Below are 22,129 nucleotides of genomic sequence, written 5' to 3' on the forward strand. Positions count from 1 at the left end.
CTCTGGGAATAAACTATGGGCGACATTCTTACAATTCCTTTACAGTTTTGCTAGAACATCTTTTCTTTAAATTCATGATATTCATTAATCGTTGCTCAGTAGTCATGAGTTAAACATACAATTACCAGGTGGGTTACCAGTCGAACATGACGTGGAAATAGAGTGGGATCTTGAGTCGACACCTTTAGAAATTAGGACGGATAGTCTGCTGGGGAGTGACGATGAGGTGCTAGTGTACTTCTTATCTGCTGAGGGAGAGAATGCAGGGCTAGTCCAGCTCTACTTCTACGCCACTCCAGGCACTATCCGTCGCGGAGTCGAGTCCGCGGCGGAGCCGCCGGACTCCGGGCGGACTCCGAGCGGACTCCGGTGGAGCCGCCGGACTCCGAGCGGACTCCGGCGGTGCTCCGCCAAAATGTATTTACAGTGGACTCGAGTACATTTTGGCGGACTCCGAGCGGAGCCGAGCGGACTCCGAGCGGACTTTAAAGTCCGCCGCGGACTCCGAGCGGCTCCGCGGCGGCTCGGCGGAGTGTCCGCCGCGGACTAAGCCACTAGGCGGACTCCGGTCCGCCGCGGACTCCGGCGGAGTGCTTGGCGGACTCCGCCGGACCTCTCCGCCAGACTTGAATCCGGCGGAGTCCGGCGGAGCTTGGCGGACTCCGCCAGCTCGGCGGACTCCGCTCGGAGTCCGCCGGACTCCAACAGAGTCCACTGACTTCCGACCTCCGTCTTCCGACCCTCGGCTAAATTTGTCACGTAACATACAACATAGCATTTTGCAATATTGTGGTCAGATGAAAAGGTCGCTAGTGATAAACCTTAACCATTACCCTCACAATGTCAATAGTGTACAACTCTAGTCCTAACTTTGACCCTATAATGTATAAACGTTGACCCTAACCCTCCACCAAACCGTCCGCAGCGAAATATCAATGTCATTGACTGGTCACGTGACCAAAACAATTTTTGTCATATTATCTCATATGGGGAAGCGTTTTTAGCAAGCAAAAATACGTCGACCATCACAGGACGACGCCAGCCAGCACTCTTTACGCTCTTCGAGCTCCGATCGTCCTGTGACGAAGTAAGGACGAAGCCTGAGGTCCTCAGGTAACATCGACCACCGATTGAAAATTCAAAAATTTTTTGACATAAAGGTCAAATGTAAAACTAAAATCTTGATGTTGATTGATTGACGACGTCAATTTTTGAGCACAGCGCGAGCGCATATTGCGGAAAAGGACCGCGTAGCTAGTCAAGATGTTGATAAATATTTGGCTTGTGGCGCGATGTGTTGCACTTGCTCTAACTATAGCCCTCTCGCTTGCAGTAGCGCGCGACCGCCGGAGGCGGAAATGACCTGGTTAGCTAGGTAAACGCGATGTGCCTTGTAGGATGAAATCCTACTAGCTGACACCATTCGCAGCTGTGCTGCTCGCTGTACGTCAGCGATCGAAATTTATACGCGTATCCCCCGTTAAGATGTGCCACTCGACGCGCCACACAATTTTTTTCGTTGCTCGTCGCACGTCGACGAACAACGAAGCTCGTTGCGACGCGCCGCGCAATGAGCTGCCAGGCTAGGACATCGTCCTGGTCCAACAAATTTTGGCGAGCGATTTTCTCCAAAAATTTAATGAGGGCGTCGACGTGCGACGAGCAACGAGAAAAATTGCGTGGCGCGTCGGGTGGCACATCTTAACGGGTGATACGCGTATAAATTACGATCGCTGACGTACAGCGAACATCACAGCTGCGAGTGGCGTCAGCTAGTAGGATTTCATCCTACAATGCAAGGCACATCGCGTTCATTTAGCTAACCAGGTGCTTTCGCGCCGCTGCGGGCGCGCTTGTTCCACAAGTCATTTCCGGCGGTCGCGCGCTACTGCAAGCGAGAGGGCTATAGTTAGAGCAACACATCGCGCCACAAGCCAAATATTTATCAACATCTTGACTAGCTACGCGGTCCTTTTCCGCAATATGCGCTCGCGCTGTGCTCAAAAATTGACGTCGTCAATCAATCAACATCAAGATTTTAGTTTTACATTTGACCTTTATGTCAAAAAATTTTTGAATTTTCAATCGGTGGTCGATGTTACCTGAGGACCTCAGGCTTCGTCCTTACTTCGTCACAGGACGATCGGAGCTCGAAGAGCGTAGAGAGTGCTGGCTGGCGTCGTCCTGTGATGGTCGACGTATTTTTGCTTGCTGGGATCCGGCCGAATGACGCCACATGCAACGTGTAGGGTAAAACTAAAAACGCTTCCCCATATGAGATAATATGACAAAAATTGTTTTGGTCACGTGACCAGTCAATGACATTAATATTTCGCTGCGGACGGTTTGGTGGAGGGTTAGGGTCAACGTTTATACATTATAGGGTCAAAGTTAGGACTAGAGTTGTACACTATTGACATTGTGAGGGTAATGGTTAAGGTTTATCACTAGCGACCTTTTCATCTGACCACAATATTGCAAAATGCTATGTTGTATGTCACGTGACAAATTTAGCCGAGGGTCGGAAGACGGAGGTCGGAAGTCAGTGGACTCTGTTGGAGTCCGGCGGACTCCGAGCGGAGTCCGCCGAGCTGGCGGACTCCGCCAAGCTCCGCCGGACTCCGCCGGATTCAAGTCTGGCGGAGAGGTCCGGCGGAGTCCGCCAAGCACTCCGCCGGAGTCCGCGGCGGACCGGAGTCCGCCTAGTGGCTTAGTCCGCGGCGGACACTCCGCCGAGCCGCCGCGGAGCCGCTCGGAGTCCGCGGCGGACTTTAAAGTCCGCTCGGAGTCCGCTCGGCTCCGCTCGGAGTCCGCCAAAATGTACTCGAGTCCACTGTAAATACATTTTGGCGGAGCACCGCCGGAGTCCGCTCGGAGTCCGGCGGCTCCGCCGGAGTCCGCTCGAAGTCCGGCGGCTCCGCCGCGGACTCGACTCCGCGACGGATAGTGCCCTACTCCACAATACTACTTCGACTGGTGCTCCAGCGAAGAAACCAACCTTGTTAATCTCCCCTCTGATACTGTCAAGGTGTGGCGTATCACTCTAACCAGAACTGCAGGTGTTAGACTAGTGATACACTGTAACGACGAGGAGGTGCTCAACATACTGCTCTCTCAATCAACGTGCGGTCCCCCTGATTGGAGCACTGTCTGGAACAGAGACGTGACAAAGATAAAGTTCTCTTCCTCTGACACAGCATCTGATTACTACGGCTGGTAACGCGCAGAAACTCTTAAATTAATCAGAGGAGCTTAATCGCTCGGATATTAATTAATGGCTGTGATCGATCCTTGATCTGTGTGTTTAGTTAATTCACCCACTATAGTATAGTAGAAGTATTAGTAGTATAGTAGAAGTAGTAGTATAGTATAGTACTTATAATACTACCCAGACCCCAGTACTACCTGTATCAGTAATAGTATTAGGTCAGTATATTAGGTTAGTAGCTGGATGTTTTCTCTGCGAAGCTTTCAGAAAGAAGTATGGAGCTCAGCAGCTCGTGTGTTGACTAATGATACGTCTTGTGCCAAGTCTAGACCATATTTAGGTATGTTTTAATTACTGGCCAGTGCGACCTCTCGAGGAAAAGTTTGTTATTTGAAATTTTTAAGGTTCTAGATTTGCATCGTTAATGATCATATGAATCTTAAATTAAGCTGAAAACTCTCTTTAGCTCAATATTCCTTGAACCTATCTGCTGACAGGTAAAAAATGATCGTTAAGATAAATTTATCACGTGTTTTTTGGTATTCTAGTTTACACTATACAGTGTTTAGCTGACTTAACCCTCCCTTACTCAATACCAGATTTATGAGAGGTCTAGACAGCGTAAATTAACTACTCTGGTAATCTACAGTGTACTCGGTAGAATAGTCCCACAGTCAGGTAGTACCACTTCATTGTTCGGAGAATAGTTCCCTGTTTTATCTGCTTCGTCCTGTCTACACTTAATGCTTTAGGATAGAAATATAAATGCCCCATTATGCGTGCCTTGGCTAAGCCATTGTACTTTATTACGTTTTTATTGATCATATGTGGGAGGTTAATATAATTAATTGGGATTTAATTCCTTAATAAGGAACTACATCTCGATTATAGCTACCTTACATTTGAGCTACAATACATGTTCGTTGATTAGATTTTGTTTGAGGTTGCTGTATTGGGTTGTGTAGACATAATTACATTCTCAGTAATCTCAAACTTATTTTATAGTTACTTGGTATTTGAGGTTTGTTAAACTCATTATTTTGAGTAATGTGTGCAGCTTAGTGGTTCCATCTTAATCCACAGTCTACTAACATCAGTTAATCTCACGGTTAATGTGATACCTCAGATATATCGTATATCTTGATAAGTGTCAACATATATTACTTAATATATTACATAATGAATAATGATGATGATAGACTATATTGGAGTCGCTGCTACTTTGATATTTTATTTGCCAATTATTTGTCTGATAAAACTGCTATTCTTAGTATCTAGAAAAATGTTCTATCAGTGCTTCTCATTGCAGTGTTTCAATAATCTCTCTGTATAAGTATCCTTATTCCATAAAGAATGACACTGTTGATTTGTGGAACATTGCCAGAATGTAGATTATGTTGTTGTAGAACGTTGGTTCCCGTGGTTGCGCAGTAGCGGTGTATTACAGTAGTTCACACAGACAATTTTAGACACATTGATAATGAATGGTGATGAATGGATTGTCTCTTAATTGTCCCCCCTAGATTTTTAAAAGTTATAAAAGAAACCCCGCCATTTCCAAAACCCCAAGGCCCCCTTTTAAAAAAAATTTTTTTTTTACACTTTTAGGTTTTTCATTGTAAATAAAAAAAAATTAAATTTGGGCGTCAAAAAACACCCCCTTTTGAAAAGACCCTCCCCAAAAAAGTTTTTTTTTAAAAATTATTTTTTTGAACAAAAGTAAAAACTTTTTTAAAAAATTGATTTTTTTTTCACCTTTTAAGAAGTTAATTTTTTATTCCCAAAACTGGGAAAATTTTTTTACCCTTGAAAAAATTTTTTCCAAAGCATTCCCCGAAAAAAACTACCGGAAAGTTTTTTCTTATTTTTTACCCCCCCTTCCCTAAAAAAAATTTTCCCCCTATTGAAAAATTAGTTTTCTTTTTTTGAAGAAAATTTTTTTATAAAAAAAACCCCCAATTTTTACGTTTTTCTGTAATTTTTCCTGGGGTTGGGCCCCCCCCCTGGGTTTTTTTGTGGAAAACTCCCCAATTTTTTGCTTTTCCCAAAAAGGTCTAAAAAATTGGGGTTTCCCCCCCCCCCTAGGCCCCCGGTTTTTTTTTTTTTTTTTAAAAAAAAAACGGTTTTTCAAAAACGTGAGGAAAAAGCCCCCCCAAATTGAAAAAAAAAATTGCTTTTTAAAATCACTGAAAAATTGGTTTGGGGTTTTTTTCCCCCCCGATTTTTTTTCAACTTTTGGAGTCCCCCTTGTTTGATCCAGTTTCTATTTGAAAAAAATTTTTTTAAACTTTGCAAAACTTTTCAACTTGTATAAAAATCCGCTATGCAAAAAATTTTTCGGGGGAATTCATTTTTTTGAATGGGCCGCCAAAAACCCCCCCCCCCCGGTCAAAAATTTGCAAAGTTGGGGGAAAAGGTGGAAAAATTTTGCTTTATTTCTTTTATTTTCCCCAATAAATTTTCCCCCCCCCCGCTTTCCCCCGGACCCTTTAAATGACAAAATTTTAAAAAGAAATTTAAGCCCAACAGAATGATTTTAAAAAAATTTTCCCCCATATTCAGTCCCCCGGTGACAGATTGCCTTACCTTTTAAAAACAAGGAAAAAAAAGTTTTTTTAAAGGAAAAATTTTTTGAAAAACCCATTTTAAAAATTTCCCCTCCTTAAATTTAAAAAAGTTTTTTGATTTTACATTTCGACTTTTGTAAAAAATTTAAAAAATGGGGGCATTATAAATTAAATCAAAAAAAAAGAGAATAATTTGGGGCCCCAAAAAAACCCCCTAATCAGGGGGGAAGAGGGGGCCCCGCTTTTATGGGTTTTTCCCTCCCTTTTTTCCCCCCCCAAAAAAAAGTAGGAAATTTTTAATTTAAATGACCCCCTCCCCCGCAAAAAAAAAAAAAAATGATTTTCTGAAAATGAAATCCCCAACGCCCCCCTTTTCCCCTTCCCCTTTTTTTTACAATTAAAAAAAATTGCAAAAAATTAAGAAGAACTAACCCGAAGGCAGCATGTACTTGGGCAATACCGGGATTCAAACATTTTAAAAACAAACAAGCTAATTGGGGAAAAACTAACTATATATACCCCTCCCTTAATCCCCAAAATAAAAAGTTTATCGGACCCGAAAGGGAACCAAAAGAGATTTTTTACAAGCAATTGGTGATTGGGTGCCAATTATTCGAAACCTTTAATTACAATTTCGTTATAAAAAAATAAGCAGTGGAATGAATGGGGAAAAGGGGGAGGCGAAAAACCGATTTCATTTTCTCCCGGTATCCATTTTTTTTTTAATTTGCAGACGGTCATTCAAAATTAAATATTCAATTTTCTACTTTTTGTTTGGGAAAGAGAGGGGGGGGCACTGGCAAGCGGGTCCACTCTACCCAATGATTTTTGGGTTTTTTTGGGGTTCCAAATCCCTAAAAAGTTAATTAAAGCCTATAATCCTGGCACTGGAAAAAAAAGGTTCCCCGCTCAACATTCCACACATCGGGGACTTTGTGCTAAGTTTTTCTTGGGTGTTAATTCCGATTTTTATGACCCCTAATTAATACAACAAACTGACTCAGGTACCCCTTTTTTCACCTTAATTGTTCCCCGTTTTCAAAATAAAGTTCCCGTTTCAAATTAATATCCGTCCCCCCAAGTTTTAAAAGTTGCGTTTTGAATTTTTTTTTCAAAATTTTTTTTTTTTCATTTCGAACCTTTTTTGTTTTCAGAATATGGACAAAACTTTTTAATCTCAGTCAATTTTCAATAGCTATCGTTTAGACTAAAAAACTATATTGTTTGAATTAATAAAAAGCAAGGTAATTATAAAAATTTTAACAATCTGAATTGTAAAATAATCACATTATTGGCATGATCACTATCTTGAAAGTTTTTTGATCTTCGGCCTTCTTCTCCTACCTCCACATTTTCTCTTACAACTGGTTTTGTCCCCCTGTTCCCCAACTCGTTAGTCAATACCATGCCAATGAAACCGATCCCCAACTGCTCTACTTATAGAGATTAACTTGAAATGCCTTAAAAAATTAACAGCTTTAAGCTTTAATCTTTAGCCCCCCACTTGGTATAGGCGCCCCGGGTGACCCTTCGGTGGCTTAATGTCCAGCTACGATAAACCTTCTACCATACCAACCCATCTCGAATAAAGTAGAAGAAACAAAAACCGGGATATCTCCCCTAGGTTATATGTGAAACCGACGGTTATCTAAATCTAAAGTCCCTGTAGGTTACCTTCGTACCTTTATCTGCAACAGCGCAGAAGATTAAGCTTACTGTAATGAAAAAATGGGATTTCAAAAAAATCATTTGCTAAAAAATTAAAAAAAAACTTCAAAAAAAAGATTTAAAAAATTCGGATTTTTGATGGTTTTTTGATTGCCTTCTAGCGTTTCATATTAATGTCCGTTTCATGTTTAATGTTCCCGTTTTCAAATTAATGTCCCCCCCGCTCAAGAAATGGGTCCCCGTCCTCCCAAATAAGGTCCGATAAACATAACCAATTTTTTGTCAGCAGCACCACCGGACCCCCGGCCCCCCCAATAATGGGAAGATAGTCAGGGATTTAAGATGGGTCCAAGGGTGTCCCCCTTTGGGTGCTGACCATTGGTGAAACTCCTTCGGAAAACCCACATATTTTTATTCATCTTCAAACTTTTCAACCACCCCAAAACCCTACCTTCCGGAAACCCCGATTGTGTGAACTTTGGAAAAAGCTTAGAGAATTGGTAAAAGGCAAAGGGCCAAAGGGGTTTGGAAACTTATTGTTGGTGGTGGACCCTTGGAAAGGAGGTTTCGCCTCTTCATTCTCCATGGCTAATGCTAAAAAAAAAATTGGTCCAACCATTTACCATTAGGGCCCCCCTACAACACTGTTCCTTAGGCCTAATGGAAAAAAGTGGGACCCCTTTTTCTGTCCCCTGGTAAAGCAATCCACCAAATTTTGCGATCTTGAGTTCTTCTCACCACTCTCTGAGGAAGCCCTTTGGTGGTGTGGGGGACGGCTTTTTTATAAAAGTTGCCCACCAAGGACCTAATAGGTAAAAAGATCGAATAAACTTGTAACCATTTAACAGCAAGTTTCTTAAAAGTGCTAATTTCCTAATGGCAATGGCTATTCCAAAGAGGTTGCTAGTATACTACAGAATCACAGCCCCAAAACTATTTTCAAGGAAAACGGTGGGTAACCCACAAAGGAGCCTCTCAGCTCATATTAGTGACAATACTAAATATATATGGGAGGTAAACATTTTCATGACCCATTTTCAGATGGACAGAAACATTTAGCGGCTTTTGGCGCCGCCCAACCCGAAGGACTTTTAAAAGTTGAATCCCACCTCCTAACCGAAAAAAACGATCGTTTGCGAAAGAAATTTGATTCATTTAGCCCTGAGGTCATTTTTTGACACACCCCGCCAACCCCCCTTTTGATCGCGGCCCGCCCGAAGAGGGTATAGTGATAATTTCCAAAACGTTGTAGCAAAGGGTCCCAATTTTGGTAAGGGTCTAAATTATTAGCCAATTTTAACATAATTTCAAAACATTTTTTTGAAGATAATAGTTTTTAAAAATAGGCAGTGACATTTAAATTCAATAAAATTTTTGAACGTCCTAAAAAAAAGTGAAAAAAATATTACTCTAAATTTTATTTTTTAGTTATCTTTTAAAAAACTAAAAAAAACCAATTTCAGTTGGAAAATCAAAAAAAACTGCCTTTAATATGTGATTTGTTAAACCGTTTTTTAACCGTAAAGTAGTTCCAACCTAAAAATTAAATCCATATCTTAGTTTCGCGAAAAAAACGTTCAACAATTTATACAGGTCATGTTGAAAAAGTTAACTCTTAAAAAAAAACTATTGATATTTCCCCATCAACACCATCCAGGCGGAACCTTTTTGTTTGCATTTGCAAACAGAAGCCACCAATGTTTGTAGCATAAGCAGAAAAATTTTGCTAAGTTTTTCGTGTGTAAACATAACTTTCTACTTAAACAACTTAAACAACTTTAACCTACTTTAACTTTAAAAAATACTTAACTTAAGTGTAAACTTAATAAAAAATCTGATAATCTTTATTACAGGTTTTATAAGGATCTGGTATTGAGGGAGCTTGGTTTTGGAGCCAGGTAGGGACATGAGTAAGAGAGGGTCAAGGGGTGGATGAGGGATTGCAGGCCGCAGGGCGTGTGGGGTGGACGAGGTTTATAGGAAATCGTAAGGTCCTCAAACCCTCTCGCTTTTTGGAACTCCAACTCAAGTGCTTTGCTACCTTTGATTAACTTTGTGAAATTCTTGAGCATTCATATTTTAAACTAACTTTTTTTTGTTTATATATAGTTTTCTCACGTTTACTTTAACTTTAAAATAAGGTTTGATCAGTCCGGTTGATTTTAACCGCGGGCCGTTTTGATATTGTGTTTCCATAGCTAGGTTATACAATTCTTAATAACCCACCCACGGAAGCAGTCCTCCTAGAGACCTGAACTATAAAAGAAGACAACTCTATTTTAAACTTTGATGAGCAAGGCTGAGAGTTGCCCGTTTCTCAAAATAAACCACAAGACCGTTTGACCATGAATGGACCGTTTTTTATGGCTCCCGTTTAACAGGGACAAAAGGAAAATCGCGGGCATGTAACGGAATCGCGATTTTTTTTCCCATTATTTTGCGACAAATTTTTTGTAATATATGTTTATAATGTAATATGTCCTGTTAAAAAATCGCGGTTTCGCGATTTTTTGTTCCAAAAAAATCCGCGAAATTCCCTTTTTGTCCCCTGCTCCGTTTACCATTAGCAAACTGCTTCTTGGTGGGCACAATAGTAAGTCCAGTCCCCTGTTTTTCTTGTGAACAGTCCCTCCAGCTGTTATAGCTACACTAGGGTAAGACTAGCAGGGTTGCGAAGAAGTCCCCTCTAGGAGGGTTTCCCGTTTATATCGTTACTACCCGCTCGAACTGAGGATTAAAGCTTAAGGTCAACCAGGGGTCCGCAAACCCGATAAATAAAATATCCAGGCAATGGCCGTAGGAAAACCGGGGCCACTTCAATCCTCCTTCCAGTGTAGGGGTTATTTTCCCCGCTCCAAAACCTGAGGGAGTGTTTGTCCGGGTGGGTGAAAGTGTGGATAAATAAAACCATTTTCAAACCTAATTTTCTAAATGTTTAAATAAGTAAAAAAATCCATTTTTTATGTTGTAAAAAATATGATACACAATTATAACTTTTTAGCTTATAGCATTTAATAAGTAAACCAAATAGTTCCTAAGGAAACTAGTGATACTTATAATGCCTATCTTTAAATGTGGATTAAAAACTTATAACTTTAAAAGTTTTTTGAGAATTAAGAGAAATTTTCTATAAAAAGCTTCCTTAAACCCCCCAGAACGGAGGCAGCAAATAGCAACCAATTGTTTTTGAAACCCGTCCCAAACCTTTGACCTCCCCTGGCCCTCATGTTTTGTCCCTTGTAGAGAAAAAATCAATAAATTAGTGGTCTTTAAGGATTATATTGGTTAATAGACCCAACCCAAAGAAAAACGGAAGTTATTAAAATGGTGTTTCGCTGCCTTTTAAACATATTAAAACCAGGAACGTAATAAAAATGTTTTTTTTTTAAATAAGAGAAACCCCTGGCCCCGTGGTCCCCCATTCTAACCAATTATGGGTTTTAATTTTGGGTCCCAAATTGATTGAAATTATTTTGGTTTTTTAAAAGTTTTTTTGACCGAAAAAGAAATAAATCCTCCGCTTTTTTGTACTTACTGCTCACAGGCCATAAAAATGGTCAACAAAAGGGAATTCACCCTTTTTGTCCCCTTTTCAGTTTGAACGGTTTTTTCGGTTTTCCCTGCTGAAACAAGGGGTCCCCGAAAAAACAAAGTGTTATTATAATTATGATATGAAAATAGCAATTTAAAAAAAAAAATGGACTAAACCATTAAAAATGACTACCCTTATCGGACCTTAAATTTTGGACCGGAAAATTACTTGAAACGCTGGAGGGCCCCTAGCGTTTTCAAACTTAATGGGCCCCCGTTCAAATAAAAGTCCCCGTTCCCCAATTAAAAGTCCGTCCCAAGTTAAAGTCCGTTGAAAAATTTTTTTCAAAAAATTTTTCCATTTCGAACTTTTTGTCCAGAATATGAACAACTTTGAGAACTTTAATTTGTGCCGTAAGTTAACGAAAGGAAAGGTTCTCCCTTGGTCCCTGCCGGAGGCCAAAAGAAAAAACTACTAGTAAATGAAAATGTTTTTTCAAGGGTTCCCCCCCTTGGCGGAAAAAAAAAAGTCCAACGAAATTAAAAAGGGGGACTCCAAACAACCAAAAGGTTTCCATGAACTAGGTTCCCCCCCCCCCAAAAGACAAACCTTTGGGTCCAGGCCCCCTATATATCAAAGGTAAAAAACGGGGGTTTGCCCAAGGACATTGGTCCCGACGTTATGTTTTATTATAGTTTTTCAATTACTCGGGGGTTGGGTAAATGAAAAAAAAAATGCCCCAGGAAAAAACTTTCCCCCGGAAATGTTTAAGGTTTAAACCTTAAGTTGTCTAAGATAAAAAACCCACTTCACGCCCCAAATGGCTTTTTAAAAAGTTAACAAATAAACACTGAAATGCGGGGGGACCGGGGGGATTTTGATTTTTTTAAAAAAGGTTTCCCATAAAGCTAGAAATCCCTGATGGGTTTTAAAAGCATGGAACCCCCATTTCCATGCACGAAAAAACCCATTTTTGATTAAGGGAATGAAAATGAAATGGGTGAATAATTAGAGACACAACTGATCAAAGTTACAAATATTTTAAACATTTTTTTTCTTTTTTAAAATGCCTTTTTTTTCTTAAATTTACTGTAATAAAAAAATGGATTTTGAAAAACATTTTGGCTGAAAATTTAAAAAAAAAAAGTTTTTGAAAAAAAAATATTGAAAAAAAATTTCCCGGATTTTTTTGATGGTTTTTGAATGCCCTTCGAAACGTTCATATTTAATGTCCCGTTTTAATATTTAAATTTAATTGGTGTCCGTTTCATGTAATTGTTCCTTCCAAAATAAGGGGCCGATAAAGGGGAAAAACATTAAAAGACCAAAAACAAATTTTAAAAATGGGCGTTTTGCAAGACATTCAACCCCGTATGGGGTATGAACGATAGCAAAAGTTGGAAGAAACAAGCCAAATCCCAGAAAAAAACCCCCAGTCCCGACCAACTCTTTTTCCACTATCGGGTAAATTTCTTTGAGGTTTGTTTCATGTTTCTTCAATGTCCCTTTTTTATTTATCTGAACCAACCGAAGATTTTCTAGATTAATGGGGTTTTTGGTCCAAAAAACAAAGACGAAAAAGCTACAATTTTATTTTCGAAACTGGGACCGATTCCGTTCGTCCCCCCTTTTCGTGAAAATAGTAAATATTACATATAAAAAAGCAATTTTAGGGTTTTTCAAAATTTGAGATACAGGCCCCCCCCTAAAGGGTCCAGAAGGCCAAGCATCTACTGTTCAACTTTTACCATTTTTAAAAACCCCTCCCCAACCTCTTTTTCATTCTGGAGTACATGGAAAGGGGGGGTTTTAAATGTTAATTTAAAGGGTGTTTTAAATGTTTAAATTGATTAATCCAGACTGAACCTCCTTCCGACCAGCCCAAAAGGGGGAAATTCCACGTTTTATCATGAGAAATTTTTTTCCTGGAAAAATCCCCCAAACAAAATCTGATCCTTTACTTTTTTCCCCGTATCAGGTCTTTCGTGACCCACCCCTGGGAATTGGGAAGTACCCGTTTTTTCCTCCAGAGAAAATTTCCCATATAACCTCCCCCTGATTTTTTATCTTGGGGAGAGGGGCCATTTAAAAAATGGTGGTGGTGGGATCTTAAGTTAAGCCCTTTTTTCAGCAAGGGGAAAATTTTCCTGGAGCTTTTTAAATTTCTTTGAACATTGGAAAAATTTGAGAATGGAAACATTGTAATTGGGGGAGATTGCAAGATTAATGTTTAAAACAAAATTGAAAAAACTCTCGATGTCCCGTTTTTTTTTGTAATGTTTAAATTATGGACAAATTACAGTGGACGTTTCCCTTCCCCGCAATATTTAATTTTTTGTCTAATTCCGGGAAACAGATTTGGGGCCCTTTGCTAAAAAATCCCCTTCCCATTGCCTTTTCTCTATCCTTCCTTCAGGGACCATTGTTAAAAACCCTTGAAAAGGCCGCCCCTTGAAGGACAAGCTTCTCTCCAACCTATGGGGAAAAAGAAAGAACTTTTAGAAACCCTTTGGATAACTTTATCGGAAAAAAAGGGAAGAGGAAAGGGGGGGGGGTTAGGGTGGGGGAAATCCAACAAAGCGACATTATTAATTATTTTCCTTAACTTCGAAGTAAATGTTTTTGTGAATCAATGATAATTCCAGTTTTAGGGCAAATGGTTTTCCGGGTTCCCTAGTTATAAATTTAAAAAAAGTGTACCTGGTGAGCTTTTTTTTTTGATTTAAAGATTTTCAATTGATTGACGACTGACAACTTTAAATCGTTGACACTCATTACATCTGATATCTGGAATGAAGAGGACTTTACTATGTGGGGTCATCAAAATATAAAAGCCAGAGGTTCGATAAATGGAAAGAAATTCTACCGATGGATTATTCAAGTGCCATTCTATTTCTAAATAATAAAAGCTAAACTATTGCAGGAAACTAATAATAAATAAGGTTGTTAACCTTTTCTCTAACATCTAACAGCTTCTGATCGTACTCCAGACCAAGGTGACCAAAACATCGTAGCCAGTTAATTCTGATCCTTGAGGACAGCGTCCACGGACACAGTAGACAGTCCGGGCTTAATGTTGTTCACAATCACCTGGGTTCTCATCACCTGGGATATTGGTTACCTGAACCTTTCTTTAGAATGTGGGTCACGTTATTAATTGTGGCAGAAAAAAAGTGTGGTCTTTTTAATGAATGCAAAAATATAATTATATAAGTGGACACTATTAAATTTTAAACATACTATAAAAATAAGAAAATTAAAGAAAAGTTTTTTTTTAACATATTCGTCCCCGAACATGAAATTTTTCAGGAAAAAAGGGGCCCAATTTTTCAGCAGCGATCACCAATCTAAAACTTAGTTGCGGGATTCCAAAAAACCTTGTAAGAGCTCCCTAAAAAAATATTTAAAAATATTGGTTTTGGGTCCACCTGAACTGTCCCCCAGAGGAAACCCGATATCCCACCAGGAAGCCCGAATCTAATCTCCTCAAATTAATCCCCCCATTTTTCCCTTTTGCATACTCTTTCGCTGTAAGTGGTTTTTGTCGACAGCCTGAAAAAGGTTTGTGTTTGGGTCCAAAAATTGAAGGATTTTGTTTATTTACACACCGGAGCCCCTATATATTTTAAAAAACCAAGGCCCCCCCCCCGATTTTCCCGCGATCCGCGATCAATCACCTTGATTCTATTCAAATTATAATCCGAAAGGTTCCACAGAAAAGGTCCGAAAAAGTTCCGAAAGTTCCGTCCGCATGTCAAAATGTAGAATGCAGCGCATTTTATGGTGTGTGTGTGTGTGGGTGTGTGTGTGCCTTGAAGAAATGACAAACAACCTCATTCGTAAAGTAGTCAAGTGTAAAAATATGAAATATAATATTTGTACTAAATCTGAAAAAACTCCATAAAAAGCATCAACTTAAAACAGTTGGAAAATATAAAAACTATCCTATGTCTACAGTTACGACAACCTATCTGCAACTGCAGGACTCGACCACCATGTCTTCGTATACAGTAAGATGGAAGTCCCGTCCAACAGCTATGAGTACAGTAAGAGGTTTAGTTTGGTCTGATACACAGGAAGCTCCCTGTACCTCTCCTCCGACTCCGCTGTAGTACAGAATGTTCTGGATGAAGGCGTGGTTTGTCATTGGGGTCTCCTCGTGGTCAAGGTGGCACTCTCCTGAGCAGATGTGAGCATTGAACTCCATTGGAGCTACCACTGAGTTGATGCCTATCTTATTAAAGTTGACCATCAGGTCCTGAACCTTACAGTGGGGAGATGCAGATCTTCGTTCCAAGTGGTGGGTCTCACCAAACATCTGTAGGAAGTGTCTTCTAGCGATCTTAGCTGAGGGTTCAAGGATCTCCTGGTTATTGTAAAGGAGGGTGAGATGAGGTTTCTCTTTTAGGTTTATTACTTTGTTAATTGGTAGGGTTGAAGTTACTTCTATACCATGGGAACTCAGGAGAGTCCGCTCAGCTCTGATCACATTATCGAGAGTTTGTAGCGAGGAAACAAGCTTGTGTTAATCTTCAGAGGCAGAGCTATAGGTTTTTAATGATCGTGAGGAGACATTTGAACTTCTGCTCTGTTCCCAAAACCGTAATTACAAGAGTAGAAATTTTCTGTTGTGGTTTGAGGTAAACTTTCAGTTCTACGTCTTTAAGAGTCCCCATGCTGATGACTGTCTTCGGGAAGGTGTAGGACAGGACTAATCTTGTGTTTGGAAATCATCGTGGAAGTAGCTTTGGTGCTAACTATTCGGTTGGATCCTGAGTTAGGGTTATTGAGTAGCTCTTGAAGGTGTTTAGGAACTTTGGGATTGGTTGGAGTGTTTTGAGAGAGTGGTGGTCGAACCCCGAACCCTCTCTCCGATGTTTCACTGACCTCATTGCAGATTGTCGAGGACAAGAGAATAGCGAATGTGAAAACTGATAGTAACATCGTGGTTGATAGAAAGTGATTGCGAACTGAAGAGGTTTAAGAGAAACTGATATATTCTGAACTGAGATTCATACTTTTATATAAAATATGAATTCGTCGCAGAACTACAAAGCTAGTTAGCTCGTCTGGCGCTGCGAGCAATTATTTGTTACTCTCTGTCTAGCATTCATCTCAGATCTACTGACTAGAAAACGAGCGTCTCACCAAGTGATCACGTTACCGTGACCAGATTCAAATACCTCCCGTCATCTGATCTGGAGGTCACTGTCAGCTGAACAAGGCAGATGAAGAGCTGGCGACACGGGATGGCAAGCAATCACGTGACTGGATCAGCTGACAGGATGGACAGGTACTTTCAGCTTGTTGGGATGGTAGGAACTAATCATGTGACGTACATACGTATGTTCAGATTATAACAGATGGTTGATAGTCTGCAGCCATAATCATGACATTTAAACCGCAGGTAACCGCTATTAAGGAACACTGTTATGTAACACTGTTATGTAGCACTGTTATGTAGCACTGTTATATAGCACTGTTATGTAGCACTGTTATGTAGCACTGTTATGTAGTACTGTTATGTAGCACTGTTATGTAACACTGTTATGTAGCACTGTTATGTAGTACTGTTATGTAGCACTGTTATGTAGTACTGTTATGTAGCACTGTTATATAGCACTGTTATAAACACTGTTATGTAGCAGCCAGGCTGACTATCTGTCGTATATTATTATAAGTAGTAATAGTATTATCTGTCTATCATTATGAAACGTTATTAACACCTGATTTAACTTTTGGAAACTTACCATATCACCTAGAGCCACTAGTGTGTCTACAATCATTTTGTTGTGTTGTTTCATTCGTATCTGACAGTTGCTACTCGCCTCGATAAGATCATGCTGAACAAAATAAGTTGATAAAATACACCGGACTTCGTGAATTTAAGTATCTAATAACATCGACTATAAGTAAATCCACAAGTTGCTACTTCTGAAACACAAACTTTAGTTGTGTTTACTATTTAAAGTCAAGCCCAAAATGTCGGCAGTCAGCTTGCACTGATGTCACGTGATGATTCAGTCTAATAATACACATATTGTCATGTGATCCTATCAACCCATTGTTTTAGCCGCAACCTATAGTCAGTTAATAACAACATGGCAGTCCGACGAACCGTGCAAAGTCCGTTAACTCACTTTAAGGATTGTTCTGAGTAGGGTTAGGAGCGCTGTCAGAAAGTTGTGTGATACGATCTTGTTGTGCTGGTTTCTCAGATAATCCTGAAATAACGAGAGTTTACTTTAAAACTTGACAAGTTCGCCACTGATCCTCTATTTATTCAGCTGTGGTGATTTGGTGAGTTATCTAAAAACATTTTCTGCTAAAGCACACTACGGTGGAGGGTAGTACGGGGGAGGAAACTAGGGCGGAGGACAGTACGATGGGAAAGAAAGACACTTGCAGCGGTCCACTCTACCCAATTGTGGGTTTTGGTAAATTTTATATCAACAATATGATACACGACTTTGGGCCATTTCTCAGTCCCTGGAAAAGCAGTTCTACTTTTCTCAGAAAATATTATTTAATCTCCCACGCTTTCAGTAGAGCAAGTGTGATTTAAGTTTTCAGCTCAACAAGTAGACACGAGTTGGCTAGTTCAGGAGTAGCACCGTACAGCTGTGTTGTGCATTACGAGATAAGCACACAAATATTACCGGAGTATGTTATCTACCTGTCGAAATATGTTCGATAATTGAGTTGTGAGAGAAACATCTTTAGAACGTGTCAGGACCATGGAATTACTTATTAGTGATAGATGTGGTGATTCTCATATACTGTAAGTGTACATAGTCTCAATTAAAGACCACAATGATACTTAAGACAACTGGAAATTTTTAGACTTGATACATAGTAATATAAGGTAGTTCTGTCCTTTGTAATTTGAGCGTACCAATGAAAATTACTGGACTTGCGATAAAAACCTTGTGACAAGCATATTATGACGATAATATAATTTGTGATATCAGTGGTGAGTGGTTTGGAGCTGTTTTGTTATAAATAATTTTAGTTCTTTACAATTCTGTATTTTTGATTAATTTTTCAGTCCCTTAATTGTTAGCTCGGAAGTTTTATAAAATAATGTCATTCTCTGATGCAATCTTCTCATCTAAAGGCATGATGTGTATTAATTATATGTACAAAGAATTATTTTACCAACAAACCTCTTAGGTGCACCGATCACGTGTACATTTACTCACCCATATTCAGTAAATATTGTTATCTGAAATTAAATCACTTCCCAGCTGGTAGCACTAGCAAAAGAACAGGATGGCCTCCCCAATACCTTGCATTCAAGTACCAATGAACTTTGGGTTGGAATATCTCGGCTCCCCCTCCCACGGCAACCTCAAGTTTATTCTACAGGACGAGGAACTTCTCGCTAACTCAGCAATCATGTCCTACAACAGTCCGGTTATAAAGAAAATGACAGTAGAACTTTTCCAAACAGAAATACCAGTTGAGGACTTCTCGAAATATGCTGTAGAGTGCTTTCTAGAAGCCTCTTATTCTGGTGTTTTAGAGAAGTTGTCAAAGTTAAATTTTCGAGATCTGAATAAAATGGCCTGCGTGTTTGAGGTGGATTGGGTAATCGAAAAGTGCTTTGAGTACTTCCAGGAATTGACTGAGTCCGTAAGAGAGGATAACTTTGAAGAACAGTTATTCTTATTTGATGAGGCCATGTTCGTTATGGATAAACGAAAAAAGAAGAGGCTTATAGATATTGTCATCAAGCAATTTTCATCCTTGTCAACTTGCACACAATATTTTGCAACCCAATACTTGAAAGACGTGTCATCTTGTCCTAAAAAGAATCTTGAAGTGATAATGGAAATGGCAGCTGATCAGGAGCACATTCTTGTGGAAGCTCTATTGAACAACTTAGAAAACAATGAATGTACTATTGATGAGAACAGTAGATTTATAATTGAGAGATTGAACTTTAAATCCTCCCTTTCTTCGTCCGAGTCTGCGTATAAACGACTGTTTGAAAAGCTTGAAGAACTGGAAAATCCTTCAACTGAGGACTTCAGGTTAATTATGAGGGCACTAAAACAATACAATAAAGCCCGGAAAGAGATGAACACTTCCCTCTTATGCACAGCTTTACCCAACAATAAAGCCCAGAAAAAGATGAACACTGTCATACCATATGCAGCTCTACCCAACTTGTTTCATGACTTCAAGCAGGTGAACGACATGAAGAATCTGGAAGCACTAACAAACTTCTTGCTTGATTCTCCACTGGTGGTAAACAGCTATGTTTTCTATGATGCAGTTTATAGCTGGCTTTTTAACAAAAGAATTGATGTGAATACGCCGTTTGTATACATCAGCGACAACTTTGTTGAGATATTCTCTGATCTCATGACAAGCAGAGGCTGGAAACCTATAGATCTCAAATACATCAAAAATAAAGTTGAATCAGCTTTTGGTGGATTAACTGATAAAATACGAAAACATCCTAATTTGGTAAATAATGAACCCATCAATCGTATTCCATCAACTTCTGAGTACACACCAGAAGAACTATTTGCCCGAGATCACGACATCAAGTTTAAATTCAAACTAACATCTATAACAAACTGCAGCAAAGAAGGGAATTGTGGGTTTATACTGCGAGTAACAGCTGCAACGGGAAAAGACGATGATTCGTTCAACATACAACTAGTTACAGATCCTAACCTCTACCCTGATGATATACATTTTCACAGAGAATCCCACATGTTAGTTGATAACTTACACTTTACTATTGATGTAACTGGCTATAGGGGTCTAAACGCCCGTCCGGTAACATGGTACGGTAAACCACAACGAGATATAACTAACAAATACTGGTACTGGGGGACAGAACGTTTCTACAAGCAAGGTGAAGGAAGTAGACCACCGGGAGATATCTACAGCTGGTGCTACCTTCACGATAACACCGCAAAGATAAGACCTGTCGTGTATTACACAGGGTAACTTAGATCAGCAGATACAAAACAGTAATCTGCAGAACATGAAATAATCAATAGCTGATGTGTTTATGAAAACTCAAAACGTAGTAATCATTCATTCCAGGAACTGATTGCTTACTTGATTATGAGATTTTAGATCTTATATTTAAATTTAATCGAAAGGTTTTATTTAAAATATTATAGTTATACTTCTTTCAATCTCAACCCTATGAGTAATTTTTTTCGAAATGTTATGTGTACTTTGAAAAACCTTATGCATACTCTTTATTTAAAATCTTATCTTACTTTTAATTAGAAATCATATGCAGAATTACATTTAGTGGTCATTATTTTAGCAATTTTGAAAACCTTTCCAAAAAAACGGGTAAAAACTCATTATCACTGATCATGGTATCCATTTAGACAAGCAACTGAAAATAGTAGCTTTTAAAAAGTCACAACTAACCTAAAGTTTATAGTTAAGGAATTATAGTTTGGCTAAGATTAGCCGATTAGGATGAACGAGAAGAAAGATGGCACCTGAATTTATAAGTATGTACGAAACTTTCAGGAAAATTAAGTTTGACCCATATCTACATTCTCTGAAATTGTTGTGCAATTCTGGCACGAATTACGTAAGTTATTAAAGGGTTGCGTGTGGGCAGCGACTTTTGGGCCACCCTGTTATGTATATACCTGAATCTTAGAGGTCTTGTTGCTGAGCCTGCCGATGAACTGCACAGCCAGTCTCATGTGGGGAGTCGCAGTGTCTATATCGATGATGGGTCTGGCAGCACTCAGCATCACGTTACGCGCCATGTTGAACTGAATATATCCTGCAATGTGGGGAATCATCACAACAAATATATGGACCATTCCAGGTAACGTAATTATCAAAAGTGTCTACTTTTTCGACTTCAATGGGAAATAGCTGTCAGTATTGTATATCGCCTCTTCAGTACTTATTTTAGTAAGCCTTTCTTTAGATAGTTAGATGCAATTGGTTTCAATGTAACATCAATAATATGTTTTGAGATATCACCATCGGAAATTGGTATTTGGTAACGTAATTTACAGGGCTACATTTCGAGTTTACAATTAATTAAAATGTCAAGTTCAGTTCAAAGAGGGACCATAAACAATAAACGTGTAACACATCATGCAGGAATGCCTGTAAATGAAGTACAAAAACATTTGTGTTTTAGTTCTGTATTTGGTGTGCCTGATTGTGTTGCAACGTAATTCACAAAACCCGGTAAAGTAATTTGACCAAAACCCATAATCATGGGTAGAGTGAACCGCTGCCAGTGTCTCTCTTTTCCAAACAAAAGAAAATGATATTAATTTGAGGAACCGTCCGCAAATGCAAATTGATACCGAGAATGAAATCGGTCGCTCGCTTTTCCCATTCAATAAGCTTTATTAGTTATTACAATTCGTAAGCCGTGAATGAATGGGAAAAGCTTAGTTGTAGTGAACAGTGGATTTTGTCGGTTTGTTCACAGAGACAACAATGGAGTCAGTATAAAGTTAGATCCGCCTCGCCTTCGTAGCTATGAAGTAGGTCAATGAGACCAATGACACATACACGTTATATTAGACACGTTCGTCGTACACGTTATATTAGAGAATATATCAGCTCACACCCAGTGGTCGACCGGGGGCAGGATTCTGACCGGGGCCGGGGAGCCCCAATGTAGCCGGGGCCAGGGCCGGGGCTGGCCACTGAGAATTGGCCGGGAAATCTTCCGTTTTGCCGGGGCCGGGGCCGGGGGTAGTTTACCAAACTTTAGTCAGAAATAGAAACATGAATTTGATAATAATTTAGGCTGGTGTGATGCGATCAGGAAGGATTAAACTCGAGGTGCGGCTTATCCTAACCGACTTGAGGATTAAACGGTTACTTCGTGCTATGTACCAACTCAGGATAATCCTCAGGTCATACTTAATATCATCAACTCGGAACTGAGGATAACCCTCAGGATAACCCTCAGCTGATACTTTATCTGGACCTCGGTAGTAATCCCCACATCCAAATATGGCCCGGTTCACAAAAATTTACCATAAAATTCAAGACTTTCTTTCATGTTTGCACACTGCAACATTTAGCTGCAATGCAGTATTTTTACTTTTTAGTTTCTACGTATGTTTTATCGCTAAGTTCTCGGAGACGATTATAAAAAAATTATAATTGAAAAGTCTGATACTGAGG

At 39.5% G+C, this 22,129-nt stretch overlaps 2 protein-coding genes across 2 annotated transcripts in view; one reads left to right on the forward strand and one right to left on the reverse strand.

Moving 5' to 3' along the window:
• Positions 1–22,129, forward strand: part of LOC134812866 (uncharacterized) — a 912,489-nt gene that overhangs the window by 438,355 nt on the left and 452,005 nt on the right. The gene's annotated exons all lie outside the window — the stretch shown is intronic.
• On the reverse strand, positions 14,943–15,919 carry LOC134812574 (uncharacterized). The gene is given in 3 exon segments (XM_063820059.1): positions 14,943–15,494; positions 15,526–15,648; positions 15,650–15,919. Coding segments are annotated over 3 exon segments (945 nt in total).

The sequence above is a fragment of the Bolinopsis microptera genome, chromosome 3 (assembly GCF_026151205.1).
Source record: "Bolinopsis microptera isolate Bmic1 chromosome 3, MBARI_Bmic_1.0, whole genome shotgun sequence".
NCBI lineage: Eukaryota > Metazoa > Ctenophora > Tentaculata > Lobata > Bolinopsidae > Bolinopsis > Bolinopsis microptera.